The following is a 24881-nucleotide window of genomic DNA, read 5'->3' as shown; positions in this document are numbered from 1 at the left end:
ATTTTATACAAGTTAGCTGAAGATGCCTGGCCATAGCATTAGAAGTTAATATATAGAAGATTATGTTTTTGTACACATTTCTATATATATTTATAAAATATACTACATATAGTAAAAATAATTTAAGAAAGCTTTCATTCTTTTACATAAATATGTATTTTAGTAATACTTTTTATTAATTTATTTGTACTTTGATGTACACTTTTTCTGAAAAAAAAAAGAAAGTTTTACGTATCAATTTTCGATTGATTTTTGAAAAATTCTTCCAGTTTTGTTTATCATTGAATTTCTTCACATACTCATAAAAGCATATCTTTGTTGAAATCTAATAACCTAACATGCTTACAATTATGTGATAAACCTTTTTCAAATCTTCAATTTTCAATCTCATTTATTCAAAAAAGATTAAGTAATTTCTTCAATAATTATTCCTAATTAATTCCTTCAATAATTAAGCAACAGTATTTGATTATAAATTTTTGGATTGTACTATTGAATGATTTTCAATATATGGAAAGGGAGAAAGAACAAATGCGATTCAGAAGGAATAGAATTTCTTCAAATAGGATACATGAAATCAAATTTGTCGAGAAATGAAATGGAACTGTTTGAAGGCAGAAGAAGGCATATTGAATGTACAGAAATGGTATTTTAATCATTTACTAGATCTAAAAAGAGTAAAAGAAAAGTATAAAGAAGAATTTAGAAAAAATGTAGGGAATTAATTTAGATACTTTAATTACAATAAAAAAATAGAGGAGGGACTGCAGAGATGAGGTTAGACAAACCACCATGAATAGATGAGACCTCTATCGAAATACTGAAAGGCAGCAGGTAAAACTCAAATATAGTGGCTGCATCGATTCTGTGGAAAAATAGGAAAGTGTGTTTATTAGCAGAAAGATGTTTACACTACATCAGCACTTAAAAGAAAGTTATGACAGAATGAAAAATTTATTGCTTTAAAAGAAGTACAAGTAAATAACAAACAAAATAAGGAGTAAAGTAAAAATTGTAGAAAAATAAATAGGTTTCACTAGGTAAAGATAAACCTGATGTAAAACCTACTTACAAAAAGATAATTGTCTCAGAAATACTGAGAGCAAAGAAAAATGCTAGTTATGTTATTCCTTGTAAGAATGAAAGTTTATAATTTTACAAGACTATAATTGTTAGCACATATCAAGAAGAGAAAATTATAAAGAAGTCATAATAAATTCAAGCAACAAATGAAGGAATACGTCTTTTTGTTTACCATTTGTAAATCAGATAATAACTAGAATGATTGAAAGTTCAAGAAATGGTTAAAAATTTGATCTGATGAAAAAGAATTACAATAAATTGAAGAGGAAAGAGTTTGCACAGAGTATACAAATTAAATGTAAAAAGACAAAAGGGTTAAACATTTTAGTCAAATCCTTCAGATAATAATAGTAACAATATAAATAACTAAAAACCAAAACCAATATATTAAAATAAATTCTTGCAGTGTGTTAACTGAGGCAGAAAATTATATTCAATATACATTACATCCCATCCTTGCAGGCTGAAGAAATTAAATTTAAAAGGTATAGTAAAAAAAAAAACCAACATATTATGAGAATAGTTAGTTAACAGGAACCAAACTGAAAGAAGAAAAGGAAAAACCAGATTTAGGACATACTGAATGAACAATAAAAAGTTGCTGCAGAAAATGTTGTAACCTTGACAAGGAGAAAAATAGTTAACATGATACAAAAGATGTTGTTTTAACATTTCATAAATAAATATAAGTGAAAAAAGTTAAATAAAGAAAGATGGCTAACAGCAATAATGTGAAAGACTGAAAGGAATTGTAATACAGGAAGAGCAGTAATTTATAGAAAATATAAATGATATAATAATGACATCATTAATAAACAACCACGAAAAGTAAATTAAAAATATACTAAATAAATACAAAAAATAAAATTATCTATGAGAGTTACATCCATTTATATGATGACTAATGAATTTTGTAGCAAATGAGAGAATAGAGAATACTAAGTCTTATCAGGATTCAAACTTAGTACTTCTCCAACTTCTTCTATGAAATGGTACCTCTCAACACATAGAATGAAAAAAAATGTGGTTGCAACCTTGATAAGGAGAAAAATAGTTAACATTTACATGATATGTTGTTTTGCACAATTCATAAATAAATATAAATGAACTTAAAATTAAGAATACAGAAAATGCTACATGATATCTTACAGATGAACATAAGCAAGAGTGTAATAGATGAAATTACGAGGGTCATTCAGTAATAAAAGACAACAGCTATGGAGGCAAAACAGTAGGTAGGAGAGTTATACTTTGAGATCAGCAAGTTGGTAACCCTGTGACAATTTGATCAGCTGAGAGTAAAATGTTTTGTTTTCGTAACCTCAAAATATCATTTTACAACAGTGTCCTCTTGAGATTTGTGAATAAGTAGACAGCATGCAGTGATCTTTTTTTTTTTTTTCCAGTGGTGAAAAACCAGTTAACATTTACTCTTGTATGACCAACACAATATCAACAAAATTGTATGAACTGAAGAAATTTTTTCAAGTGGGTAGAAAAATTTAAAGACATTAAATTTCAGTGACATACAAGCATGGCTCTGCACATCCAATTGAAGTTTCAACTCCAGCAGTTGAAACTCGCAGATTCTTTCATCTAAGACCAATGGATTACAGTTGAGATTATAATATCAGTACATTTCGTAACATTTATCACCAATGAGCTCAAGAGCAGTAAAATAAGTGCAAGGTGGGGGTTCCAAGAGTTAAACTGCAAGGATATGAGAATTCACATTTGCATATAGCTGAAACAACATTATCAGCAGGAAGGTAATACTTTTTTGGACAGTATTCTAACCTCTGATGAGACGTGGATTCACAATTATGGACTGGAAATAAAAAGACAGAGCATGAAGTGAAAACACATGAGTTCACCTTTCAAGAAAAAATTCCAAACCAAAAAGAACTCCAAAAAATTCCAATCAGCAGGAAAAATCATGACAATCTTTTGGGATGAAAAAACTGGTTGTTGTGGATTTTATAGATCAGCAAACAATAATCAGTGCATACTACTGTAATACACCTCTCAGCCTATCAGCAAAGTGAAGCCAGCATTGTTGAAAAAACAACCTGGATCTTAATGCAAATGCATCATTCTGCTACAAAAAATTCCTAGCCTCAAACAGCTCAAGTAAGTTAGTTCTTATTACATGGTAAGAAGTTTATCATTTTCTTTGACATCGAAGAGAATGTGCTTTTGTCTCCAACAAGACAAACATTTCTTTAGGCATAAATAAGCTGATGCAGAGATTGGACAAATATATTAATGTTGCTGGAGTTTATTAAAAAAAAAAACCATTGATTAAATATTTTATTGAATGACTCTCATTTTTCACAAAACAAACAGTATTAGTATCATCAACGTATCCTGCAATTGAAGGCGCAACATTAAGAATATTTTAACAACAAAATAAATAAAATTGAAAAATAAAATTTATTAATTTCCATAGAAACAGACGGTTCTCAAAATTTTTTGTACTATGAAAATAATAAAATAGATTGTACAAAAACTATTAACCTCAAAACAAGTAGGAAATATGATCATAAATTACGGCTGCCTTTTCAACATTTTAGAAATACAGATAAATAAGAGAGTAGTATTAGTAATTTGCGATTTTTGTTTTATACTCTAATTCCTTTCAATTCAGTATTAATTTCAACATACTATATCACAATACTATAAATACTTACAGCAATTTCGCAAAATCTGTAACAGCTTTCATGCAAAAATTAACATCAGATCTAAGAATTAGAAATTTGTGAGAGTAGTGTTTTGTGGTTAGTAGTGAGACACTTTTAAAATTTTTCCTCTAAAGGAAAAGAGGTTTTAAAATTTAGTGTTATAGAAAAATGCTGAAAGTTATGTAGCCCAGTAAAATTCAAATGAATCTAAATGAACTACGTAGTTGGAGCTGTTGGCAATGAAGTAGTGAACAGAAAGGGTTGAAGAATAGCTTCAAACCAAGACTACTTATAACTAAGCTGAAATCTATTTTTTGAACATTTATCTTTTTTTCTACTTGAACTGCTGCTCCAATCTGAATTTTTTCTTTGTAGTCTTTTATTGTCTTTTTTACAGTAAAGAGAATAGATTTTAACTTCCAGCCTCACTTCATTTCATCAATGGAACAGTAAATTTAATAAATCAGTCAATTTAATCAACATTTCCAGTCAGTTACAGTAACGGTTAGCATCCTGGGGATTATTATGTTCTTGAGTTCAATCCCAGCAAAGGATCTGACATTTTTTCATGTCATTTTATTTAAATGTTTTCCTAGTTTAATTACATTTGTATTATTTTGAGATTGTAAAGTAAAAAAAATTAATAATGACTCATTTTTGAAATATTAAAAATGTCTTTTGGAGTCTGTTATCAGCTCCAGTAGCACTGCTAATGGTGTCCTTAAAAAGTACATAATCAAATCATGTATTCATTTTATGTAATATCTGAGTAAATAATGTAATGGAGTTATAGTTAAATTAAGTGAATGTTTGTAACTGCTTTACAAAAATTTTTGTATTAAGGAATGTTAAAATTACATTATAAAATTTCACTAGATTTAAAACATCTAAAGGAGGGAAAGATAACTTTAATAAAAGGAATCACATGACATTAAAAGTATTAAAACACCATTGAGATCTTATAACTAGAAAGTAATTATTATCAGGACAGCATATTATAACATTTGAGCATTTATTTTTATTACAAACTTAACAGTTTCAGTGCTGAAATAAAAATTTTACATGACAACTTTGGTAAGCAAACCAAAATGAAATAAAACTGAACTAATCATTCCAATATGGATTAAATACAGACAACAAAGACAAATCATTCTCATCACAGGTGTCCATGGCAGCAAGAGGCGTGCACATGTCCCCAGAGAAAACAGCAGCAGTTATGAAATTCATGGGGAGAAAGTCCATTACCAAGGGAGGGATTACATAATATTAATGTGAAGGGAATGCACCCATTGCACTATATAGCAAAACAAAGTTTAGAATAAACTCTACAAACAATTATGAGAAAAGAAACTTATAACAAAATAATAAAGTATTAGCTGCTCAAATTCCTTCAGAGAACTAAAATTTTTATTTAGTATAAATATCATGACTCACTTTCTAATTAATAAATTGTAACTAGACTGGATAACAGCATCTAAAAATTCTCCTGAGCTTTATCCTTTTACAGATGTGTAAACTTAATTGTGATAATGCACTATGTGTATTTTTCAATTTATTGTTACTATGAATCAGATTTTAATTAAAATAAGGAATAGATTTCAATCAACAGCTAAAAGAAATACAATTTAAGATAACAAAGGAAACTAGTACAGAGGACAACTAAATTGTATATAAAAAATAAAGCTTTAGTATTTACTGTAAAAGTATTATCCAAATCGTGTCAAGTTACATGAATCATTTTTTCAATACCAATAATGTACATGATACCGATCTGGCAGCGAGCTTTACAATTTGGAAGATGTAGGTTGTTGTTGAATAAGGTTCTAATAAGGCTGGCCCTAGTTATATCCACCTATTGGACTGTTTCCTCTGATGTTGCCTTTATCATAGTGAGTGTCCTATCTGTGGAGTTAAGAGTTGCCGGTGTGTGGATCGGGCAGCTGGCATCTCGAAACAAGATGCTCAGGAAAGTGTGTAACGTGGGAGGAGATCTGGAAAACATCAAAAGTTGGAAGGTGTACCTTCTCCCAAATATAAGAAGGTGGGTCTGTTGGGAGCATGGGAAAACTAATTTTTGGCTGACCCAACTCCTGACGGGTCACAGTGCATTCAACAATTATCTGTTTTACCGGAAGAAGAGAAATGCACCGATGTGTTCCTGCTGTTGAGTGTGAAGATATAGTAGGACACACCTTATTCAAGTGAGGAAGGTGGGTGGATGAGAGAGCCCAATGCTGTGTGAAAGTTTGTTAGCTGGAATCTACTAATTGATGCTGGCCAATGAGACTTCTTTGGAGGGCAGTTGCCATCGCCACCTTAGCAGAAAGCATCCTGAGGGTAAACATGGCAGAAGAACATTAGTAAGGATAATCATCAGCAGTGTGGATTGTGAGGGGACACAGCCTGGGTAAGGAATCACTTGGGGACCTCTCAGGGTCGTTACTGCTGCTGATATGCCCAGGGCTCCCCAACCCACCTGAAAAGACCCACAGGCAATATAGCAGCCTGTGAGTTACGCTGTAAGTCAGGTATCTAAGGGCTGCTGTACAAAAGGGGGAGGTGTTTTTAGTGGGTCCCCACACTATGTGGGAAACCCTACACACCAAGTAGCAGTCAGAGAATTTGTATTAAATTTTGCTGCAATAATGGAATGAAGTGTAGCAATGTTTTAAAAATGTTAAATATTTTTTTTGTTGAGTCTGCTCACACTATGATAGCTCAGCCGCCCGTATTCATCAGAGGGCCGTCATTTTACAAGCATAGATGAGATTAAAATCTAATAGCTGAAAGATCTAAACACTATTCCAAAGATTGAGCTCCAGTGTTACGGGGACTGGAAATCGCTGGCATAAGTGTATATAACATCTAATGGGGACTATTTTGAAGGGGATAACAACATTATGTAGATGCATAAACAAAATTCTTTCCAAAAAATAAAAATTCTCGTTACTTCTTGAACACACCTCATATATTCGTGCGTGCATGCGCACAAGCACACATAGTAGCATTTCAACAGTTAATACTTCTGTCTTATTTAATTGTTTGTACTGCAATATCTTGCTTTTATAAAATGTAATAGTTATCTATTCACTGTAAAAATGAAACTTCAGTGAGAAATAATAACAGAACAAAATGTTTTCAAATACTATATTTTATGTTAAAGCATGTATACTAAACCATTTCTGTTAGGAAATGTTATAATAATAATAATAATAATAATAATAATAATAATAATAATAATAATAATAAAGTAATTGATTATGTAACATTATACGATTCTCTCATCCAGATTAAATAACAAATACACAATACTACAATCCTGGACTTTCACAACACATAATACTAATAACAACACTTAATAAAAGTTATTTATCTAATTAAGATAATTATAATTATTGGGAAAGTTGACAGAGAAGTGCAAGTCCTCGCATTATCCAGTGCCGCTCAGGTTTATCTGATGGTAACAATATTGCTATAACAAAATTTGTTGAATGGCCAGTAGTTGAAAGTACACCACGCCTTTCAGTTGTCTTATAGACTGGACAGGTATATCTCTCATTTATTTCTAACTCTTCTTTTTTTATTGGCACCATCCAAATCTAAAAACATTAAAAATAAAATTTAACTGAAATTTATTATAAGAACACTATAAAATCTTAATTTTTGAGTATTCAATTTAATCCTATTCTTAAGTTCTATTAAGTATTAAATTAATTATCATTCAGATATAAACTTGGTGGAAAGGTGCATTGCCATACACCTTTTTTTAGTAATAATTAGAACCAGTGAAGAAAATGTATTTTTGATTACGGAAACTATATAGAAAATTTCCAATTTATATACCGAGGACTGAGCAATGATAACGTGAAAGCATTTATGGGTAAGAGGCATATAAAGCATACCCAGATCACATGAAGAATCTAAGTAGTAACTTACTATAAATCATAGATAAATGATACAGCAAACTGCTTCTCACAAGGCAACTTCCTCTGCAGTGCACCAAATTTTAATGTAATTCAATCTACAGTTAACAATCAACCACTAATTTAGCCAAGCTGCCTTCTAATAACATTTTATGAAAAACCAGTCAGTATGGATCCAATTTGAGTACAGATGAGAGCATGCAGCAAAGTTCCAATTAGTGGAGGCCATGCTTAATAAATATTTACTTTTCAATATAAATTTTAAATTCGTGATGAAAAATTCAGTTACTGTAATAAAAATTATGCTGTTGTTTAGCTGTTAAAATTAAACGTGGCTTCCACTAATTGTAACTTTGCTACATGCTCTCATATGTACTCATATGCTGAGTGTGACACCAGCCATTCAGATGTCAGTGGGAGTACAGTGTACCTACACGCCTGCACGAGCACCACATCGGTACTACGGCCCCACCATTAGGTGTCTATAAAAGAATTATTACTAAAAGAATTAACGCAACATTCATTAAACCAGAAATACTGGAGCTTAAATGCTAAATCAAACATTTCATCAGTCTTAATAAATGTTTGAATTGGTTTTGTTTAATTCAAAAACTCTAGTGCAACAATTAGGTCAGTTACCGTGTTTTAGAGTAGTACCTTCCCCCATCCGTTTTATCTGTGCAATAGACTGTGGAGGTCCACTTACAATTCGTCATGGTGGGCAGAGGTCCAAAGCCAAAAGTAAATCTTATCGCACTTTTTATATGCCTCGGTACCAAGGCAATTCATTAAGAATTAGTTTCTACAGAGGGACCCAGAACCAATATTGCCTGGACATTTCTTATTGGTTGGTCAGTTATGTCTTTACCTGAATCTGAACATACAGAAATTCATTTATTGGTCATTGAAATTTACTCCAGAAATTCGTCCAACACATCTGGAATCGATGGTCTAACGACTATATTGTCTCCAGCAGATATTGATAAATGGCGTTTTACTTCGCGTAAAATGTCTATAGAAGAGTTAGTATTAATCTGTAAGGAAAACTGTTCACGTGCAATGGAAATTCGGAATTATCACTAACATTTATCCATATCCTGACTAATTAGTTAGAGTCAATTTAAAGTTGTTTGCTGCCAATGTCTGATAATTAATTGAATATTATTTATTTGAAATAAAAAAAATATTTCACTTGTTACTAATTGGGAATATTGTTAAAATAATTTTCTTAATTAATAATTTACTAATTTATTTAATGTATTTTATTAATGTGTTTTAAACTGTGATCAATATTATGGTCATAAATGTTACATATTATTAAGGTAATATTCTGTATATTTATCTTGCTCATATGCTCTTCTAACACTCTACTCTACAGACTACGATACAACAAGTCATCATTTACACTCTCTATGTAACAGCACCATGGTTATTCGAACCAGTACATGTAGGTTGATTGGCAGGAACTGGACTACCACCACCACCATCACTGGACTACCGGTTCACCTGAACTGGTTTGGTTTGTACTGGATGGAAGAAATGGAATGGTTTGGTTTGGTCTGTAAAGGGCTGGACAGGGCTGGACTGGACTGGACTGGGCTGGACGGGACGGGACGGGACTGGGCTGGACTGGATGGGCTGGGCTAGACTGGACAGGAGTGAACTGGGCTAGACCGGACGGGAGTGGACTGGGCTAGACCGGACGGGAGTGGACTGGGCTAGACTGGACAGGAGTGGACTGGGCTAGACTGGACGGGAGTGGACTGAGCTAGACTGGATGGGACTAAGTTGTCATATTGGAAGGTTTCTTTCCAAAAAGCGTTTTAATTTTTTTAAATATTAAACAGCATGTTGGGTGCAGCTCTAATACAGCGTAGTATCCAACTAGCAATGACCTGTTGTCTTTTAATATAGTTTTGCCACCACAAATGATTTTTGTTGGTGGATAATCTTGCAGTATAAAGTGTTATTAATCGAAATAGCTTCATATTTGTTCTCGTTAAAAAAATTAATATTAAAAAAATTAAATAATAATTTTATAAAATAAATATAACAAATTTTGAATTTAGAAATAAAAAAAACTGCTAATTTTGCTTGCTTTCGACTATGTATTTCTGTTTATATTATATTTATATATCTATTATTTTTTTATTTGTTTCCATGGTTTTACAACAATGAGTAAAGATATCATTTTATTCAATCAAATAGTTTAGTTTTAGATTTCTTAAAAAAAAATGTTGCTTTGGTAATTACAAAGACGGGGTGGAAGAAAGCAAAAGTGCCCTAGCTGGCTCATCATGGGACCTCCCAGTGGATGCCAACATACCTGTCAAAGCAGCCGGCCTGGCCAGCCCACGGAGCGAGCTACTAGGCATGGATGCTACCTTCCGAGCCCCAACTTGCTGAGCTTCAAGCACCACAGTCAGCCAGCCAGCCAACCAACAGGCCCATCAGCAGGAGCTCACCAGTGTGTGATCGCTTAGGGAGAACCACCTCAGCTGTGCCAATGGAAGGTGGAAGATGACATTATGGGTCTCTGCCATGTTGTAGTGGGGCCATCACCAAAGACAAACTTTGAAGTTTCTGAGATAGTAAAAGTTAGTTATTTTTATACGAATTTGAATACTAGACAAAGGATACCATTGTACTGTGGTGGTTGAGGTTTAATTAACCACACACCTGCGGCCACCAATGATCAGCTTCAGCCTGTACAAGACTACACTTCATTTACATGTCATCCTACTGGACCGTGGTGGATTGTTTTTTGTTCACTAATTGTACTGTTTGTAATGCACACACTACGAATAATAAAGTATTCCTGTAAATTTGACAGAATTAAAAAATAAGTGACAAAAAGGTAGGCGACAATAAAAGGGTATAGAAGATATTTTAAAATGTTAAATATTTTCAAGAGAAAAACATTTTTATTCCCAATATAAATTTGGAAGACCCTTGTACATGCCCAAAACATTGACAGTGTTTTGGGCATGTTGTTTAAATAAACAATATACTTGGCACATGGAACAGTAACATTAAAAGAAGGAAATCCTTGATTAAATATCTCTTCTGAAAATATACCTCTTCTTATACTTACATGTAAAAGAACAGTCACTACAATAAACTATATATATTATTAAATTGTGTTAATATAACATTTTTTAGATTAATTTCCAAGTAAATAATAATACAAAGGGAAAATTTTCTTGGTTAATCCTTTCTACTCAAAAATAAAAAGTTAAGGAGCTACATGCTCAAAATATTGAATAAAAATAAAATAATAGAATGTAGTCAAAGATACAATTACAATTGGCATATTTTCATATAATACTCGTGGTAAGGATTCATCAATTACAGCTGTTTCTGGATTCCAACGTCCACCATCCAAGAAGAGGCCTTGAACATACACTCCATCTGCTGGTGGATCTGAGTAATTATTCTTTGTCATAATCTGCATAAAGAAAATATTAATTAAAAAACCAAAAAAATGAATATCATATTAAATATTTAACGTGATTCAGAATCTCTCAATGAATTAAAAAAAACAAAAAAAAACAGAAAACACCTTTAACTAGGTATTAGTTAAAATACTGACAGGTAATATGACTTTGCTCTCTGAACTACCAGCAGATTACTAACTTTCTCTTGCCCCCTCACAACAATAATACATTTTAATAACTTTATTCATAGACCTTCAAAATATTCTTTATTATAGTTTTAGATTCTAAATTTTATTCCTTCAGTTTTATCACATTGGTAGGTCCTGTTCACATGCCTTGCTTCTGATGCCTGTTCAAATTTACAAGTTGTACATAACTCTATAAAGTTTAATGTCATATGATGATTTAGTAGGAAAAAAATATTTATCAGAACTCATCCTTATCAATTTGGCAGTCTCCATATAGACACGTACTGGTATCAAAATTGGCATCCTTCTGTTTTTGACATATGTTTCATCAGCTGAATGTTTTGCAGCCTAAGATTTTACATATATGAACTGAATTAAACATACATAGAGGAGGTCCAATGCAACTGATGAAAATAAGTCTGTCTACTTGACCTTCAAATCATTGTTCATTGTACTAAAAGCTCATTCAATTTCTACTGTTAGTCATCAGCTCAAGTGGAATTTCTTCAGTTACTCTCTTTTATATATATCCTCTTATCCAAAATGCAGACAAAACTCACTAAAGAGCTGCTAATATTCTCATCATAGCAATTATCCAAAGCAGAGGCTGAGGGCCAATAATTTCTGCACAGTACCTTAGAATCATTTATTATTTTTTCCTTCTTCTGGCTGGAACTGGTACTTAGAGGGATGCTGTAAAGATATTATAAGTTTCTTATATTTATGTAACTGAATATCTTCAGCTGGTTTCAGAGCATTTTTATAGCACTTTCCAGATACAGATCTGCATATAGATACAAACCCTTTGATGGTGTGCTTGATCGCATTTTGAGCTTCTCAGGCTCAAGACAGCTTTAACAGTACTTTGATTTTACTAGCCTATCTAATTATGAATATTCTCTCTTCTAGTAAGGCAGCACAAACTTAAATTCCCTTTAATTTTCAGGAGAAATGCTAGCAAAGTATACAGTTTACCAATAAAAGAATGATTCTTGAAATCCTCATTCATCCCATAAGAGGTAAGATTTAGTAGAATTTCATCTGCAGTAAAAAATGGAATAACTTCAGTTTTCTATAAAGGAACATCTCAAAACATATTACTAAAATAGATTTTACACTAACTGTGGTCAGTTGGTCAATAATAATCCTGATTTTTTTTCTCTTTTTCTACTACTGTTTATGCTATTTTATTTTATTTCTCATATCATATGAGATATGATCAATAATATTGGGCAGCTAAAATATGTACTACTAGACCTATATCCAAACCATTTAATGTTTTGGAGTTCTATGGTAAATAAAATAATGATGTAGTTAGATTCCTTCAGCTTGTCTTTTATTATTATTGACACAAGCCTGTAAGTTTACCTTATAATCAAAAGAAAGAAGATCTATAGGAATTGTGTATTTTCGGGCAAAGTTCTGCTGAGCTCCTGTCAAGAAAGCCTGTGTAAAAAAGAATCCTGATATCCAAAACACAGGAGGTGGTCCATTATCAAACCATTTCTGAAAATAAAAACATTTAACAGATTACTCACTTTGAAAAATAATAGAATATTTTTTTTACACAGCACTTCATTTAAATACAACTGTCCAACAATCGCTAGTAAACTACCCATTTCCAACCTAATTAAAGGCAGCCCTCAGTAGGCTGTTTGTTGCCCTTCTATTCCTTTCTTTTTTATAAACTTTATTCTTTCATTGTTGTATGAGCGCCTGACAGTTCGGTCAACTTCCATTGTACTACACATATATAATGAGGTATTGGGGTGCCTGTTTCTAGTTTCCGTGCTTCTTTACTGAAACTCAATGGTTTTTTCCATACCTGTGCGACTGTTTAAGGACTTCTATCTTTCCTATCCTGGGATCCCACAAAAACCCAAATTAGTGGCTGAGCGAAGTCAACCCTCTTTCTATTTCTTATAGGAGAAAGATTCGATTTAAATTTTTAGTCGAAATAAAAATTGTTTTTTGACTTCTATTTTTGTATCAAATGCCACTCAGTGTTACAGCTTAAGAGTTTGTTACAATCAAAAAGGTTAGCCAATAAAATATTGTCAAACATGAACAACTTAATCTCATAATTTTTAAGAATTCAATAGTACGTTTTAGCAATTTATCTAAAGCTGCTCGTAGGCATTGATATAATACAGTCAAAACTGATTTTTGATATAAACCTTGCCATAACATCATTCAGTAAAGCTATCATTGAGGACTTCCCATACCCATAAACTGTAATGAGGAGAACTCCCGAATTTATGTTCACAAACAGTGCACCATTTTATAATTCGTATAACACTACATCTTGTAACATTTCATTTCAAACATCACCTGTCACAATTCGATGGAGAAGTGACTCTTGTACCAGGCAAACAACATTTTGCGAGTAGTTTTTTGGTTTTCTTGCTGTCTTTCAATCAGTTCATGTGGAACCCATTTTCCCATGGCTTTCAAAAATATGTAGACAGCTTCTCGTGCTACATTTAATTGATTTGCAAGTTGTTGCATTTGAGCGTCATCCTCATATCAACAATGCTTCTTGCAATTTGCTGTCTTTTCATGTTCTTCGTTTCTCACGTCAAAATCGCCACTTATGAATTTTTTGAACCACTCAGAGCACTGTGATTTACTAAGAGCATGCTTATCATAAGCTTTGACAAGCATTCAGTAAGTTTATGCATCAATTTTCTTTAAAAGGTAGCAGAAAATCAATGCTGTCTACAAATTGTAGTTTGTAGGTACAAAACTCGACATGTTCTGTTGTATGAAACATACTGTTGTAAACATGCTGTTGTATGAAACTTGTGTTGTTGTGAGTTGAAAATCTTTCAACTAAAATCAAAGAAAGAAAACTGCACCAATAATGTTTAACTACATTGAAAACTAGGGCCATCTATGTGCAAATTCCAGTTTTATATTTACACACATGGTACTTTCTTGGAGCGAATCAAAATTGTGATGAAATATGGGTTCATCATCATTATAAGCTAGAGTAAACATTAGAATATAGAATTCAAAACACCCAAACATCTCAGCACTGCCATTTTCAGTAAAATTGATAATTTTTTGATAGTCAGGCCCAACAGAGGAGGCATTCTATGATAGTATGGACAACAGTATGTATTACATTATAATGCAACATCACCTTTCAGCAGCGGTCCTTGCAGGCTTTAATCTGTAAATAAGCATTTAACTGTTAAAAGTACTGTTTATTGTCGAGCCTCCTCTTGATATTCCATTATTGGGACAGAGAGTCAAAAGATGAGACTATATTGAAATTCTTGGGAAAACCTAATGATTTAATCAATTTTTCCAACAAAAAATTTATGAGAAAATTTATGTTACACAAGATCAGCTGAAAAACACATAAAACAAAAAGGTGGTAAGTATCTTTCTGTCTTTGATATTGCAAAAAAAATTAAAGAAATAATATTTGCAATAAATAAAAAAAGAAAAGAAAAATTAGATGTATTTATGGAATGGTTTTAGGGATTGTTATGTGATGGCCTGTTAATCTCTAGTGGCAGTGTGTATTTTGAAGGCTTAATTATCTAGCTTACTTGACAAGTGATCCAATTGGTGTATAGCAATAGAGCTGCAATTTTTACAGTGCACATGATAATGCTTTTAAAAATAATTTTCTGATGATAAATATTTGACTTTTAATTGTACTATGCCCATATAACATTTCAGTAGACTGCTTTCATAGTGCAACTTAATAAATGCTCTGAAGGTAATATATTACATTATTTTTTTATTTGACAAACTTCTTATGCACAAAAACAGGTTCTAAAATGTTAAACTGCTTCAGATTTATTTCTGACAGAAGATAAATGAGAAAACATAACATCCAGATAATTATTAAAACATTACAGTAAAACTACTAAATATTTAATTTGGCAAATACAAAAAAGTAATGTTAGATTCTAAGGTTTTCTTTTAACTACCTGAAGGAATTCAAGTCTGAATAAGAAGTCATTGACATAACTTCCTAATGGCTTCAGAGATGGATATGATTTACCAGCCCACATTGTAGGTATTCTCCCAGTTACCATGCTTTTAAACACTTCTTCTAAATCAAATGACATCACTACTACACCTAAAATAAAGTAATTTAATATTAAAAGAGTTCTATTCCATATCCTTAGAATTATGTAAAATATATGCAACACAAATACAAATATAAATAAGACCAAAATGTAAGACAAAGATGAGCGCTATAGGTGTTCCAGCACATCAATTGATGACAATGTAAAAAGGTGAAGAAAATAATTACAGACAATCACTGAATCACTATCAGAGAGTCAGTAAGTATTACTACCTGTAAGTTCTGCATTGTTTGTGTGAAGCAATCTGAAGAAATGGCCATTACACCACAATAATGCTGATTTTTGGCACAAATCTGAGTGTGTGGGTACATTATTGTGATGAAGGAACGATGAGTTATCACAGTACGCACAGTTCACAGTTTTACCTGAGGCAAGAATTCAAAATGCACATTTCCATTGAAATCGAAAAAACAGAGAGCATCACTTTGACATTGGATCAAGACTGACTTGCTTTCTTGAGGTATATTATCTTTTGCCAATCCACTGTAGTGCGTAAACTTTTGTCTCAATGTTGTAGCCATAAAACCAGCTCTTGTCTCCCATTATGATCCTTTGCATGAATGTTTCATCGTTTTGTTCAAGTAGTTTTTTTATGGTTGTTAAACTAAAAAGAAAAGTTATAAAAATTTGAATTTTATTTAGAAACAGTTGTCTACAAAGTAACAGCTGATCAACAATGTGCAATACTGTATTAGTGTTTAATCATTCTGTATGGTACATTAAGTATATTGGATACTATAAACTGTGCTGTCGTCAGTGAAGTTTTTCTGTGAATTTTAATTTGAATGTGGTTTGCCATTGAAGTAATGCCAAACTTACTTACAACAGAGATATATGCTGATAAGGTATTCATTTTAGGTGTGCAACGGTAATGCTACAGCTGCTGTATTCAATATGAAATATGTTTTGCAATCTGGAATCCTATGTTTCAGATTAACAATTAGTGCGACTTTTTGCAATCTTCAGGAAACAGGTTCCCTACTCGGTATTTGTACCAGCTACGAACTATCTACCCAACATGACACTTACCCCTGACGGGAATCTTACTCTACGACTTTGGGAGTTGGAGTTCCACGGCCCTAGGCGTATGCAGCTTTTCTTTCTTGTTACACAAAGAGCTGCTGAACCTTTTACACCATACACATACACTACACCACAAACATTACACACACCACAAACACTACACAAATCACAACACACACATATACACAGCAACACAATTCCTCACACTGTTTCTTCTTATACACATCACAGAGTAACACTAACACCTTACAAAACACAAGTGTAACCAAAGGTGGAAACTATAGTGCCGATGGGTGGGTGGCTCAATCTTCTCTGGGAACCTGGTCGAACCAGTTGCATTTAGTCTATTATGTATGAGCTCTGCAGTGGAGGTCTTGTATTTCTTCAGTACTCGTGGTACCAAAATTACTAATCCAGAGAAAACCCGGTGATTGTTGGTGATCCATCTGAAAAAAACCACCAAAAATAGCCTTGTGAAAAGGCCTTGATCAGCATTGTCTGATGAAGATAATAGTCCTGTTAAAGATAATGTAAATTGTGACACATACAGTCCACAGTTAAAAATATTAGATATTATTATATATTATAATATTGTTCTGCAAAATAATCAGCGAGATTGCTATCTTTCATAAGGTCTCGTCTTTCCTGATCAACAAAGTAGTAAAGGGGTTATGTGGTTCACCAAAGAACATCAAGAAACTAAGAGATGGATCGATACTAATCGAAATATTTTAAGAATAGTATAGTAGAGCTCTCTTAAGTCTCACAAACATAAATATGACATGTCACAAAACCTTAAATACAAGCCATGGAGTAATTTTTTGCCGGAACCTTCTATAGACTGACATTACTGAAGTAAAGCTGAGTTTCATCCCAAGGTGATGTAGAGGTGAAGCAAATAATGAAACAAAAGTGGAATGGAAGAACCAGCAACTTCCGTTATTTTAACATTCAACCTTCACACTATTAGAGAAAATAGGTTACCTTTAAAGTAAGTTACCTTTTGATTCTAGTTATGCAGTATGAGGATCTCAGAAAGTCTACTCTAGGACTTTTTTTATAAAGGAGAACTTCTTATGTTATCTTCTCCAGTCACAACTAATCTGAGAGACTTTTCATATGGTGTCCCTAACTTCATGTTCGTATTACTTGTTTCATCTTGTATCAGCTGTTTCATGTTCTCTATTTGTTGATTTTGTTAAGTATATCATGAACTGTACACAGCTGAGACTACATACAGCTGAGCCGTATATAGCTGAGAGACTACTACACAATACTATATCTCGCCTTGAAGCTAGATCTATGGTCACTGGCTACATGTTCTCACCTGAGAAAACAAAATGTTTAGTCTTTTCTTGTCCTTCAGATCCGTTTAGTCTACAAGTCCTTCTCAATGGATGGCCAATTGCTAGATCTACTGACCTTAAATTTTTAGGTTTACTTTTTGATTCATCTTACGTGGGTCAGACATATAAAACAGTTAAAAGGCGAGGTGTTTAAAAATTCTAGATATGCTACAAGTCCTCAGAAACACCAAGTAATGAGCCAACCAATCATATGTGTCATTTATTATTCTTTATTTCAGGAGTAGGGTTGCATCACCTACTCTTCAATGCATCTCATACCATACTTAGATGCTGGATTCTGTACATCACACTTTTTTACATCTTGCTATAGGTGCCTTTAGATCAAACCCTGTAACAAGCATACTTGTCTATTGCGGTGAGCTATCACTTTGGGATAGACGGGATCAACTCCTAGCATCTTACTGTCTGTCTGTCTTTAGACAACCAAATCACCCAGTTTTTAAAGTAGTCCCCACCAATTCTCATGTGCAACAATATGAAAATCAACCACGTTATGTGAACCAATGGGTGTTCATGCTTGGCGTGTACTGCATTCTTAAATTTTGACACCTATTTTTCTAACCTATCTGTGTTTATATCTTCTGTGGAGACTCAATCTGATATAATAAAAATCAACTCCTATTGTCATTCAGTAAACTTTTTCCAGTTTCTATAAGACAAACCCAGACGCAATAGTATATACAGATTGGTGGTAACAATGATACTGTTGGATGCACTTTTGTTGCAAATGACAAATGTATATGTTTGGTCTACCTGTTATTACAAGTGTCTACAATGCCAAACTGTATGCTATCAATAAGGCTTTAAATATCATTAACCAAAATACAGTCACATCCTCATTTGTAGCGGCGATTCATGTAGAGCACCCCCACGCTCAAGAAAATTTATATCATTCTAAAACATCCTATCATCACCGAAATTCATAATACAATTGCAGAGTTGAACTGTTGTTAACACACAAGTGAGTTTCTGCTAGATCCCTAGACATGCCTGGGTAATGAACATGCAGATTCCACTGCTAAAGTCGCATGTACCATTGATGTTACTACTTACTTTGGATTTTAATAATTCTATTAAACACACTTTTCCACGAAGGTGACAAGGTGACTGGACTATTAGAGTAGGTAATAAACTCAGACACATCAAGGATACTGTGCTGCCATGGATCTCTTTAATCTGGCTAATTGCGTCAGACCGATACACCAGTTCATGTTTGCTGCAACTACCAACTTATACTGCAACACATACTTGTAGACTGTGTGTATTATGCAGCTTTGCATCATAAATCTAAAATAGGAGCTAACATCCAGGATACTGTAAGAAGCAATACGATGATACTATTGAATATTTTGTTGTTTCTTAAGGCCTTCCGTCTGTATTAGACTATTTAATAATTATTTAAATCTGTTTTCTTTTGTAATAATATGTTTGTGATTTTTGTATTATAATACAATATTGTATATTATGATACATTATTGCGTCATAATACAATATTACAAAAGTATTTTTTTACCCTCCCAATAAACTGTTATTGATAAAAAATTATTATCTATGCAGTTCAGTGCAGTCCCCAGACATTGATACGAGATGCTTTTCTAAGTGGGTTGAAGTTTTGCATTCAATGGTTTGAAAGACACAAACAAAACAAGTTTTATTCTTATCATAACCAGCCAGTTCAACATCTACACCCAGGAGACTGGTAAGTTGAACTAGGAGTTCAATCAAAAACTGTGCAAGTATGCTTTGTTTTCCAACAAAGCAAATTGCAATCGAGATGAAACTAACACAATGAACATATATGGGTAGAAGGTAAATCCTTGAAATGGTGGAAGGCAATTTTCAATACTGATGAAGTGTCAATGTATAGTGCGGCCTCACAATCAGCTTTTTGGACTGTTTATATTATTATCTGCCCAATTAAATGCTGTCTACTTGCACTTTTTCAAGAACTGCCGCAGCTGCTTGAAGATGTTGCTCTAGTTCCGAGATGCATCAGGATGGGAGGTGGCAGGCTTTATAAACTAGTACACGTAATGCACTTGTGATCTAAGTGTACTGTTTCTAAACCAAATTCAAACTTTTCTTTGTTTTATTCAACTTACCTAGCACCATTTTGTTAAGAATTAAATTTTCTAGAAGTTTTTTTAAAAAAGTTTATCCGTTTACACCACTTTACTATGGAGATTGGCTAAGCATTCTACATTGCTTCTAAGCATTCATATGATAATTTCTAAGAATTTCCCAATCAGTCTATTCTCAAATAACTGCATAAGCTAACCCCCTCCAGTGCTTTAGTTACAAATATCTTCTGAAATGGAATCTTTATATATTTTCTGAAATCGAATAATTACATCTTTTGATACTATTCCAAAAACATTTTCCCAAAATTTTCCTGAAGAATTCATATGAATTCTTCAATCCTCAGTATGAATTAAGCAAATTGCTCAACCCCAGAGAAACTCTGTTCACTCAAATTTTTGAATGACAATCCTCAACTAAATTCTTAATTTTCTTACCTCAGTCAATTATAACTTAGATCAACATAAGGTTCAATATGATTCAGTTATCTGTCTACAGTCTTCCGTGTACCCAAAACTAAAGACACAGTCACATAACTTTGGCTAGCTAGTCTACATGGACTTCTATTTTATTTGTATTATTGATTTTAATTTTGACTTTTAATTTATTTTTTTTATTAAAGACTTCATATTTGTATATATGCAATTTTTAATTTTAATTTACTATTTAAAATTTTGAAGATAAAAAAAAAAATTAGTTCTATTTCTGATTTGATTTAACTGGAAAAGGATCTTTTAACAATTTTAAATCTCAATTTTAATTTTAGTGTGCTATTTGCAACGTACAATTTTAATTTTAATGTGTAATTTGCAAGATTTGGAAGAATGTGAAAGATTTGAAAAATTATAGAGCAACTTATGATGTGAGGTACTCGCAAAAGCGCTCTTGCATGCATTATGAAATAAGGTAAGTGTGTCATCCTATTTTATTTTATTAATTCTGTACTTGGGTTGATTGGATGATCAAGTTGATTGTACTTGGAACAGATGATCTAGTCATGATCAGGGAATAAATTCCATGACCATAACTACTGATCTGTTCAAGACTGATCATCAATCAAGAGCTTATAACCCATAATGAATGGCAAATGTTAAGAATAGATATGTGAGTTATAGCTAGTGAAAGATTTCACTCAGATTTCAGCTGCCCTGCTTAAGTGAGGTCATACTGAAATTTTTTGATGTTAAGAGGCAGAATTAGTGATTTCTTATTGTTTTTGACTAGAAAAAATAGAATAGAATGAAACAGGTCGAAGAACCGTACATAGTAAACCTGTTTCCGAAAGGTTGCAAAAGCCTGTTAATTATTTTGGGATCTAGAATCCTGCAATCCAGAAAACATATTTCATATTCTACTTCAGCATTACCATTACATGCACACAAAATGAAATTTTGTTTTTACATATTTTTTACATCACCAAAAAAATGTAGATTTTCTTTACATTAAATAAGTACTTTATGACAAATTTAGTAATGTACCATTTCTAAATAAAATTTGAATCTTACAACACCCCATTTTGTTCAGAATTAAGTTCTCTACAAGTTAAAAGTTTCCCGTGTTTATTAACCACTAAAATTATTGCAGATGCAATTCTTCGACCTATTTCATTTGTTTTTTACAGGTCAAAAACCATAATAAATCATTCATTTTATCCTTTAATTAACATCCCAAAAATTTTGGAACACCCTCATTTCACCAGGGTAACTGAAATCAGAGCAAAATTTTTCACTAGCTGTATCTCACAAAAAAAGCATTTTAAGACATATGTTTTCCATTATTTTGCAAAGTAGAATAGGTTATGAAAGTTCCATGAGAACTTCGTGACATACCAGTATATCATAACCAAAAAATGCAAATTTTAACTTGTATGGAGGCCCCATCACTCAGCAGTTTATAATAAATGCATATTTTTGTTAAAATGCATATATTGCATGAGATGGGTAAAATAATATGGAAGATGTTTGTACAACTGTAGCTGGAGTGGGAAGGACTGTTAATTGCATGCACATTTGAGTATTCAGTAAGTGTTGAGTATTCAGTAAGTGTCGAGCATTCTCTTTTAAACTGCGTAATAGTGTTATAGTTATTTGTTAATTATTTGTAAAAATGCAGTCAATGGTTGAAGTGGAAATTTATTTTAGAGAGATGAAATCTCACATTGTGTCAAAAAAAGTCAGGTAGAAATTTGAAAAGGACGCACCAGTGAAAAGTGTCACTCAGAAGTTAATTAAAAATTTCTTAAAACAGGTTTGGTGTTAAGACCAGAAACGTTACCAGAGCCCGGTCAATTTTAACAATGTAGGTCATACATGACATTAAAGTGGCAGTTACAAGATCTTGTCATAAATCTTTGTGCAGACTAACCTGAAAAAAGAACATTTTACTAGGTTCAGCCCACACTGGAGTGAGGAGAATGCTGAAATGTTATCTGTATTGAATGCAGGTTTTCTGTGACCAACATGATCATGATTAATCTAAAAGAGTTCATTACTGTCAACGGTTCAAGAACTTTATTAGAGGCAACATTGGCATTTTAGATCAAGTGTTTTTCACAGATGAAGTGTGATTAGACACAACCATATGAAGTGTGGCATTGCTGGGTATATTATTAATCAGCACTACCAGACCTGAGGTACTAAAAACCCACATATTTTCTTTCCTCTACAACTACAAAATGAAAACCCATATAATATTTTCTTTGAATCTCTCCCCTACTTCTACAAAAAAACAAGTGAACAGTGTGCAACAAGGCAGCAAATAATTAAGACCCTTGTTTTTTGAATAAAATTGTGAATGCTGCCTTCTACTAAGAAATTATTTAACAGTTCATAGCTTATTGCAAGAGGATGACTGCTAGTTACAACAGGACAGTGCCACTTTCCATACAGCTTGCTCTAATTTTTTGCTGGTTTTTTTCACTGGAGGAATAATTTCTAAAGGATTGTGGCCACCAAAATCCCCAGATCTGACTAGTCCAGAAATCTTTCTGTGGGGTAACTTAAAAATACTGTTTATAGGAAGAATCCACACAACCTGCAGGGACAAACAATACAAATGCTACTGAACAAGAGCAGCCAGGAACATGGTCTAACATGTTGACATGTAAATAGAAGTGGATGGAGAGTAAAGTAATGGAGCCTCTTAAGTTACACAATGATAAAAAAATGCTAAAGAGTCACCACTGAAATAACTAAAATGGATAAAAAAAAAAAAAAAACTAGAATTAGATTTTTAGTTGTATACACATTGGGTCCATAATGACTAATTACTGAAATGAAATTAATCCTAACACAGAGAATTTTTTGTTTATTTCTATGAAGTGGCTAAACTGGATGACCACACCCATTCTTCTTAACAGTTGTTCGATTTTTATTTAGCAATTTTCATGTTATAAATGTTTTGTGAAAGTTCATTTCAGTTTTGTTAAAAAATCATATTTTTAGTGCTGAGTGTCTTGAATAAATAATAATGGACATAGCTACAAGAAAGCAATCGAAAATTGTTTCTCTTTCTAAGCATACCAGTATGACAACAAATATTTCTGAAAGTGGTGTAAGGGGCAAATGTGGCTGCAACACAAGATTGGTTATTAGTGAGGAAAGTAAACTTGACCCAAAGTTATCTGCTGTGGACTTAAATCAAGAATTAGTAGCCAGTGTAACAGATTTACATGTGACAAATGTAAAGACGCAGGCTTCTTGCAGCTGGATGGAAAGCTCAACTGACCAGCTAAAAAACAGCTTTTAACACCAGCAATATGCAAAATAATACTCTTAAAATGTTGTTTAATGTTATTTTTTCTGACAAGTCACATCTTATAGGGACAAAAGGTTTCATACAATAGAAAAGCATCAGATGAAAATGCATCACCGGTTCATACTCAACAATCAGTTAACAATAGAAAAGCATCAGATGAAAATGCATCACCGGTTCATACTCAACAATCAGTTAAACACATTCTGAGAAAAAATATGTTAGGGTTGCTTCAAATCTGACAGTGTTCTTCTTCATTACTTCCTGTAGATGGTATGTTGAAAAGTGATGGAACTATCAAAATTCTGAAGGAAAGGGTAATGACACAATTTGAAAACAAAATTACCACAAGGCAATGGAGTGTTCAATAAGATTTGACGTCATGTCATACATTTTCAAGAAAGAAGTGTTCCCGTGGCCAGCCAAGTCCCTAAACTTAAACCAAATTGAATATATTTGTACAATAGTCAAAAAACTAACAAAAATTAAATTAATTAAAACAGTAATATCGATATGGTTTCATAATGAAGAAATAAAAAAAAATATGTTTATACAGTAAAAAAAAAACAAAAAAACTTTAGCACTAAATAGAACCTTAATGGCAGTATTTAAAACTTCTAAAATCTGGCATTTAAAAACTGCTAAAACAAATACTTTCTACAGCAAAAGTAAGTAAGTAAGTATTGCACATAATTAAAATAGACCCAGTAAACTACAAACTACAACTTTGTAGTTTCACAATCTGATTGTGTAAAAAAAGAATAACAAATTCTCACCTTTAATAGCTTTTTGTACATTTATAAGGCTGTTGCGAATTGTTGAGAGAAGAACATTGAATCGCACCATTTCCTGAACAAGCACAGTATTCATAGATTGTTCATATAATGTTGGATACTTTTCTAGGGCTAGAACAGTATCAAAATTTGAAGGTAACCTCTTAAGGATTTCTGCACAGACCTTATAAACAACTGCATCTGAATCATCCCCTCCTCCACTTCCTTTACCTGCATCCTAATGTAGAAATAAGTAAACAAATAAAGTTTTAAATAAAGATGTAGGGACATTAGGATTACTGTATAGAAAGGAGCAGAATATATTGGAAGAATAGCAGTAGCTGATATTTAAGATGGAAGGGGATATGAATATACCGCTGAATGATGTACAACAAACCAAATTTAAAAATAAAAAATTATTCCATTAATCTGATCATTTTAAGAGTAATATAACTACTACTTACT

General features: G+C 32.5%; 1 protein-coding gene across 1 annotated transcript in view; it reads right to left on the bottom strand.

The window, feature by feature from the left end:
- Positions 1-6904: 6904 nt before the first annotated feature.
- LOC142319287 (dynein axonemal heavy chain 7-like) overlaps positions 6905-24881 on the bottom strand; it is a 187489-nt gene continuing 169512 nt past the window's right edge. Inside the window, exons 58-62 of the mRNA XM_075356394.1 lie at positions 24420-24654; positions 15260-15411; positions 12681-12818; positions 10992-11135; positions 6905-7363 (exon numbers count right to left, since the gene is read on the bottom strand). Of these exons, the coding sequence (XP_075212509.1) occupies positions 7157-7363; positions 10992-11135; positions 12681-12818; positions 15260-15411; positions 24420-24654 (876 nt within the window). The 3' untranslated portion in view covers positions 6905-7156. The remainder of the gene's footprint in view (positions 7364-10991; positions 11136-12680; positions 12819-15259; positions 15412-24419; positions 24655-24881) is intronic.

This window comes from Lycorma delicatula, chromosome 2 (genome assembly GCF_047948215.1).
Source record: "Lycorma delicatula isolate Av1 chromosome 2, ASM4794821v1, whole genome shotgun sequence".
In the NCBI taxonomy this organism is placed as follows: Eukaryota; Metazoa; Arthropoda; class Insecta; order Hemiptera; family Fulgoridae; genus Lycorma; species Lycorma delicatula.
Note: the sequence above shows the minus strand (reverse complement) of the source record. Positions and strands in the feature narration are given on the sequence as shown.